This window comes from Pteropus alecto, unplaced genomic scaffold (assembly GCF_000325575.1).
Source record: "Pteropus alecto unplaced genomic scaffold, ASM32557v1 scaffold81, whole genome shotgun sequence".
NCBI lineage: Eukaryota > Metazoa > Chordata > Mammalia > Chiroptera > Pteropodidae > Pteropus > Pteropus alecto.
The window spans coordinates 13,818,641-13,826,984 of record NW_006433378.1 but is presented as its reverse complement, the minus strand read 5'-3'; the positions used below and the strand labels follow the sequence as shown (position 1 = coordinate 13,826,984).

Here is an 8,344-nt window from a genome sequence, read left to right as displayed (position 1 = left end):
AAAAGTGTTGTAATTTGGATAGAGAGAAAGTAGAGGACAAATGGAGGGGGTCTTGATATTTTTTATGTATAAAGGGCTCCTTGACTGTTGATATTCTTAATAAGAAATAAGTAATCCACTAACTTTCCTTTCAAAGCTTTGTGAAATATACTGTCAACATCATTTTAAACAAAAAGTGAATATTATTAAAAGAGAGAATGATAGAGGAGATAAGCTCATACAACTAGAAGAACATTAAGGTTCTTGTGAATCCCCTGTATTATGATTTATGAATTTATGTTTCTATGTAAGACAATTCTTGGTTCCTGGATTTCTTGGTAGCATGTACGACTTCACAGAAGCCTCCAGAATTCTCTAAAGCTCTGTTTGCTACTCTGAATGGGAGAGAAATGATTTAGCAATCTGTATAACGTAGATACACACACACAAATCTTCCATCGTGATTTGGAAAGATGAAAGGTTTAAGTTTTTAGTAGAGTTTAAAATTCAAATCTGTTTTTCCTATTATAACCAATTCGAATTGCCTGTGTTCCATGTAAAACTTTGTAAACCGGGTTCTACTTAATCTCCATCATCCACATACTTCTTTAGGAAAAAAATCTAATGTTCCAATTTATAATCTTCTGTGTTCTCATAAGCCATAAAAATTTACACAGTACAAGTTTTTGTTCCTTTGTATTCACTATTTCTTGTGTTTATTAATCTAGTTACAGGAATATTTATAATTACACAACACAGACTAACTTATTCATTGATTCATTGCATTTATTCATTCAGAGAACAAATAGTCTATTTGATAGTATTGATACAAGGTTGAATAAAACTCATCTTCAAGAGAAGCAAAGAAAAATTTCCAAATAGCTTAGGACTCTAATGTTTTTATAGGTATTTGGTGTTTAAAAATATTTCAAAACTTAAATTGATGGTTTTAAACAAATTTCAATGTATACACCTAAACATAATTATTTAGAAAATAAGTTCTTGTAACAACAAAAACTTAATTTTACTTATTCATTATTTTAATATTCTTTTCAAAATTATCTTTTTTTTTTTATCCCATGGCCGTTGATTACAACCTCTACATAGTGTAAGAAGGTCAATTAAGAAAAAATCATAAGCTAGAGCACTGTTGCTAGTCCCTAGAGTACTTTATTTACAACTGATTTTAAGCTACTAATTTTTGTTTAGCCCTTCTTTGCTCTGGAAACTTATTTAATGTGTCAACAGTAAGTGATTGTTATGATCCCATAGCTATCACCAAATTAGAAAAGAAAACAGTGAAAAACTCATGGAAGTTTGTAAAAAAACACTTACTAAATTATATAGTTATATGGACACTATACACAAAGCAAATATAAAATATCTCATACATAGAATAATTTATTTTTCCATACACATTCTGATATTAGTAAACTGTCTTTATTCTCCAAATACATGATTTATTCTTACTGATTTATTGCTAGAGACGTTAATTTTCACAAAGGGTCCAGAGAGACATCTAATTCTGCCTTTAATACTATAGTTCTTCTTAATGGGTGACTAGAAAAAGTTGTGTGCTCTATCTATTGCAGGATAACAGAATAATTTGTTTTTCAAGGTTGATAATCTATGGGAAGTTACACTTTCTTCATATTAGTACAGGATTAGTCTTCTCTTTTTCCAGGGAAATGAAGGTTTAAATAGGTAAATTTAGTGTCTGTGCTGGAAATCAACCTTCCTACAAGGAATATAGTTTCTCAATTTTGCTGTTCCTGGATTATAAAACATACCATCCTATGCACAGGGATGTTAAGAGGTAATGTCAAAGAAGCAAGCAAGTGAAAATCGTGAAAATCTTGAAAATCGTAAGGGTGTTTTCCTTTCTGATTCCCATCACCCCCCATGGATTATTATCAAATTAAAAATATATTGAATATGGCTAAATAACTTTTCCACATTATTCAGTCGTACTTTATACTACTGTGGATTTCAGGCAATTTGAGAAACTAATGGGTAAAGTGGCTTGGAATCACACAAAGGGAACAGATGACTAAGAATCTTTTTGAAACAGTAGTTATTATTTTAACTTAAGTGTAAATATCAAGGCAAATGATACTATAAATATTTAGCTACCAGATCTTCCTAAACATGAAAGTTTTTAAATGTGAATAAATAAAATGTTTACAACAACAACAAAAAACATGGAAAAATTAGTTTTTCCCAAGGCCAGGAACTGTTTGACCTATTAATATAACTTTATATTGAACCACAGAATTTCCAATTAGACCTGCAAAGCTTGATGTTTGCAGGATGGAGGAGGTGGAGAAAGGAGAGAAAATAAAAAAAAAAAGAACAGTGATATGGAGATTATTTTAGTGTACTGGAGTAGAAGGCATATCATTCAATGATATGGTAAAGATAAAGTGAATCAGAATGCCTACATTTGTAGGCACAGGAGCTAGGCATTTGAGATGAAATGAGAGAGTAGCTGAGGGGTCGATGTTACGTCCATAGGCAGACTTGAGCTCTTACTGCTGCAAAACTGTGTTTAGACTACCAGTTTTACATTCTGGTATCTATTCTTCATCACTACCAAGTCACCAAAATTGTGTAAGATTTAGTTTGCCTGTTAAAATGTGAAAAAATATCACTTTATGTTTGATTAATTATAAAAGTATTTTTTAAGTCTACCAGAATGAGAAATGATTTCTTTTCAGTACAAAGGGTGGTAAGAAATTACTTTTACAAATTTGGCAATAGTAGCATAAAATTCTACTATTAAAACAGTGTCCCCCGTTAAAATGCTCATAGCTCTGAGAATGGTGACATAGTAATTGATTATCAGTCAATTATAGCTTCCCTTGAAAACTGATCATTTTCTTTATGATAAGCCAAATCTGCTGGCAGTTTGACCTTGGAATTTCATTCTCCAGAACTGTGAGAAAATAGATTTCTGTTGTTTAAGCCACTAAGTCTATGGCATTTTGTTATGGCAGCCCTAGTGACTAAGACAGTCATTACGATAATAAAGATAATTCCATTAAGAATTGTGGCAGACTGCGCTGTTAGGCTGACCTAACTCCCAAGTATAAGTACCTTTCATTTAGGGGTGGTCATGAGACATAATTCTATCTAATGAGACATAATTTAATTCTGCTAGGTGAGGTTTTTAGAAAACCTGTACCATACTGCTGAAAAAGAAAAAAAAAAGATGCAAATTCAGCTTAAACAAGCTAATGTCCCTTTTCTTTCCATTCTCTTCACATTCTGAATGTGGATCTTAGGAACACAAGATATTCTTGATGAAGACAAAAGCTAACATGCTGAGAATGAAAGAATATAAAGAAAAACCATTTAGATGCCTGACTATGTTGCTAAGATGTTTCTCTAGCCCTGGATTATCTTAACACATACATGTGTTTAATGTGAGGAAAAAAATCTTCTTGGTTTAAGCCCCTCTAGTCACGTTTTGTATAACCTGCAGTCCCAAAGGACCTCTTAACGGGTACACAGTTTACGTTGATTTTAAGAGTAAAATCTATGTAAAAATATTGATTATTTTCTGCAAATATGACATTAATAGCTTATTTTGATTGAATTTGTAATGTTATCTCTTGAATTTTGTATTAAATATTTTGAGAAAGATGTATGTAGTTAGGTTCTTGTTAGTTTCTGAACTTTACTTTTGAATAACTAGAAATAGAAACATAGCTGAAAGAAGTCACAGCATTCCTAAAATATACATATTTTAGTAATAAAAAACACTAAAAAGAGATGAAGAAAAAATAAAATAGGAAATAAGAAATAGTTGCTATCATCAATGGATCAGATTGGTTTAACTCAGTTTAGGATCTGTGTTATTTCTAATATCAATTCTTTAGAAGAGAGAAGTCCAACATAGTTTTAGGTAGAAATTAGGCATAAAGATATATGAGACTTATTTTTACAACTAGTCATTGCATTTCAGTGTTCACCATGGGATTTTATTGGGGTTCTCTATAAATTCTTATCATTTACCTTTATTTTGAACCATAAAATCTAGGTTCAGATGATAGGCATGGGAGGAAGATCTGTTTTCACAGTGCAATTCATGAATTCAGTTCAGGCTTATTTCCGTTAGAGGAAGAGTCTTTCCCTTGCAAAGAGTTTCCAGATGATCAAATAAGAATGACCAAAAAATCTAGCTTGACTAGCACACTAGCAGATTCACAGAGAGACCATTCCTCTTTGTATTACCCCTCAAAACTTGGATGTTTGAATTTAGAAGTGGCAGTATTATCATTTAGACCAGAGGGCCCCAACCCCCGGGGCCGTGGACTGACTGGTACCATCTGTGGTTTGTTAGAAACCAGGCCACACAGCAGGAGGTGAACAGCAGACAAGTGAGCAGAGTTTCATCTGTATTTGCAGCTGCTCCCCAGCGCTAGCATCACTGCCTTAGCTCCACCTCAGATCATAGGGCATTAGATCCTCATAGGAGTATTGGTCCCTGGTGCTAAAAAGGTTGGGGGCTGCTCATTTAGACAATTGTGGATTGGTGGGAAAGATTTAAAATTCATCTATATATTATTAAGAAACAATTGTTTAAGTGTCATTTGCTAAAATATAATACACTTGGAAACTGTTAGTAAATGTTTATATATGTTATATATATAGTATATATAGTAGATATAAATGTATATATATTATATATAGAATACATAATTGATACTGTATTATGGAGACAATCATAAGCATTAGTAAATAAATCTTACAAGTTTAATTAAAATCTTTCATTTTTAACATATTCCGCAGTAGACACAAACTCAGTGGTACTTATGGCAAAGTTGTTAGGATACATCACTTTCAGTGTCCTTTGGCATCATTTTTATCTAGAGGCAAAGAGGCAAAGTCCAGTGGGCCACTTTCTTCATCACTCTGCAATCAGTGGCCATCCTTCACCCAGAGAACATATTAAAAGTTGCAAGGCAGCTCTTAGCTGTGCAAAGTCCCATATTAGCTCTGCTAATTAAAACTGAAGAAAATCCACTTCCTCAAGTTCAATGTGACCATTCCCTCTTAATGCTGATTAAAGTAATTTATTTAAGGTGTGATTTGCTAATAATTCTACCTACAATAAATAAAGTTGATAGGAGAGCTTAGCAAATATCGGCATGCAAATAAAGTTGCTAATGCCAACTGGAAGAAGCGGTGAAATTATTCTGCTAACTGGACAGAAAACCAGGGAAAATGGCATCTCATCTAAGAAACATGTAGAAATCACAAGATGAAAACAATGGGATTATTTTGATGATTTATCTTTAGATTTTACCAAAAAAAGCAAGCATTTTATAATTTATAATCAATTTCAGCAATAGAAAATTATTTAAATTTCTATGAGTACCATTTTATCAGTGTTATTTAATATGCATTCACTGCTGATATGTCTATAAACTCAATGCAAATTTAATGCAATTGGAATACAATTTATACAAAATGAAAACAAACGGGGTACTTACACTTCTATATTTCACAATGTATTCCAAAATTGGGGCCCCTCCATCATCCTGCTTGGTGATACTGAGTTTAAAGCTTTTCCCACTGCTTGGCTGCCCATGTATGGATGGAGGACTCGGTTCACCTAAATATACAATAGAACATTCTTGACATTTGCACACATCTTAGATACTTAGAGAAACTGTGTTTTAATTAAAAAAAAACACACTGTCATATAATCAAAATATATGATATTATCCTGGCTTTACCATTTGCTATTTGCCCTTTGTTGTGATATAACCTTTGACCCTCTTACCCCTTTCCAAGAAACAGCAACATTCTTAAATCTAGAAGTATCATGTCAAAATTGTGTAACCTCAGGATCAAAAACACTGTTTAGACTGATGTGCCAATGTTCTGAGAATAGTATCGCATTGTACAAGTGAAAAATGTTATTTCTCTTATTAACAGTGAGCATTCCTATTTGTTTTATTCATGTAAATTTAGCTTGTAAACATTCTGTATATATTTATTAATATTACCATATGAAAGCATCAACCTATATGAAATATATCCCTACCAGGAATGATAATGGTTTAGCAATTAGGTATCTGCTTTAATGAGCATTTTTTTAAAAAAAACTAAATGCAGTTTTGAATAAAGAAATTTTGTAGTATTCAATCTATAGATGTGTTTCAATATATTTTTTTCTCTTAGCATCAAACATATTGCTTATGATACTACTATTCTTCACATAGAGATGATTTATAACAAAGATGCATTTAATGTCCTAAACGGGAACAGGGACTCACTAAAGTGAAAGAGTTCTTTATGTGAAGGATGTTGTAACTGGCTGGCAGCTTGGAATGGGGGCTTTCTACTGTATGTCACAGATGGGATGCCCTTGCACATGCACTGGCCTCCTCTGCCTCTGTTTCCTCCAATTCCCTATGGATATGAATAGGAATATGGTAATATTAAGGAATTAGTAGAGATACATTGTAGTTTACAAGTCTGAAACCTGTAATATCTGGTCTACTCAGAAGACTGATAAGACAGAAAAACTAGGCAGAATCGAGGGAATAGGACTGCATGCTTCCAAACCTGGAGAACCTGTTTCTTTTCTCAGCATGTTATTTTTATTTTCAATATGGTGTTTATAACCTTAAGCTAGTGAATAGTTTATTTGAGAAAAGGTAGGTCATTAAAGAAATTTGATAGTTGTTTATTGGCATGCAAATAAATAATAAAGTAGTATTGCATGGTACAACCACATAGAAATAAAGCAGATAGAATAATTGTAAAGTGATTGTTCATTAAAGCTAATTATATTGGCATATAGATATTATGACATATGACATATATGCAACATATTTTTGATAAGTGAATTAAGACTTCTGTAAAAACCAGTAGAAAAATTTCTTAAAAGTATTTAATAAGAGATTATGGAAAATTTAAATACTATACAATGGATGTAGTTCTCAGGTGGATTAGTATCATTTCTAAATGGATTTTAGAATTTATACACTGTACAGTATAAATTCATTTAATAATATTGTAATGACCATTTTAAATAATATTTTGAGATAATTATAAAGCAGAAACTATTTTCAGTAACAAATGTTTTAAAATATATAGTTTAAAAATGTATGCCTATATTTAACCTTTACAATATACGAAATTTGTGATTCCATTACAATTGATACTTCCTTTGAAAAGCAAATAAAGTTCAGAATAAATGCAGATTGTATCAGAAATTGATTAAAATAATGGTTTCTATTAATGCAAAAGTGATAATATAAGTAATAATAAAAACATAATAATGGATAGTTATGACATATTAAGTACTTGGCATGTTATCTCATTTAAACATCAAGAGAATCATGAAATCAGTTAAATACATACTTATTATTAAAAAAACAAAAACAAAAAATAAACATTGTCTCTACTCTCAAAGCATTCATTGTCTAAGAGAGAGGTTTGCAACTAAACAAATGTACACTAAGAGATTAGAAGTGTTACCATTTAAAAGGGAGAGAGAAGAAAGCAAAGGGCAAGAGCTAGGTGTTTTATGGTTGAAACACCTACAGAGGTGTTTTGTGAATGAATAAAGCTAAGTACACCTAAGTGAAGAAGAAAATAAAATTTAGCCAAGGTCTTATGGAAGAGATGATGCTTTCATTGGAGGCTGATGAGCAGTGATCCCGGAGATTATAAAAAGGAGGGAAATAAAGACAGAATGCAATATTTAGTTTGACCTACTGATACAGAGAGCACTGTGGCAGTTGAGGGAGATAATGTGAGGATGGCAGGTGGGCAAAGGTGTGTTACGGAAATGGGAAGGTGCAGGGTGGTGGTGTGAGAATTATCAAAGGAGGAGGGATAGCTCTCTTTAAATTTTTGTTAAGTCACTTTATACTCATTTTAATAGAGGTAGGTTTTTTAATCAAGATGTCCTCGGAGGTGAAAAACTAAAAAGAAACTAAAAAAGGCACTGGCGTTGTAGAGGAAGAAAAGGGAACACATCTAGCAGATTTTCAGACAAACAGAGAAGAATTGGTCATAAATTGGGCTAAGAAAATTTATGTGGCCAATTTGACTGTCCTATATATGTATATAATAGCTAGGGTTATGCATAAATATTATAAGAGCATTTGTTTCATCACACCATTTTTCTCACATTTTTAAACAATTTATTCAACATAAAAGAAATGTCTTTTTAAATTTATCTAAACTTCATATGAACTCAATTGACTTATAATAAAGGGTAGTAATGAGAACAAGGCTACAATGATTATACTTCTGCAGTCACCACTGTAATGAATTTTAGTGGTGCATTTTTCTCACACTTAGGGCCTATATAATTTATGAGATAAAAGCAAGAGTCATG

At 32.0% G+C, this 8,344-nt stretch overlaps 1 protein-coding gene across 2 annotated transcripts in view; it reads right to left on the bottom strand.

Moving 5' to 3' along the window:
• Window positions 1-8,344, bottom strand: part of NCAM2 (neural cell adhesion molecule 2) — a 413,016-nt gene that overhangs the window by 36,826 nt on the left and 367,846 nt on the right. For both annotated transcript variants that reach the window (XM_006908233.1, XM_006908234.1), the window contains one exon: window positions 5,478-5,599. In XM_006908233.1, coding sequence (XP_006908295.1) covers window positions 5,478-5,599 — 122 coding nt within the window. The remainder of the gene's footprint in view (window positions 1-5,477; window positions 5,600-8,344) is intronic.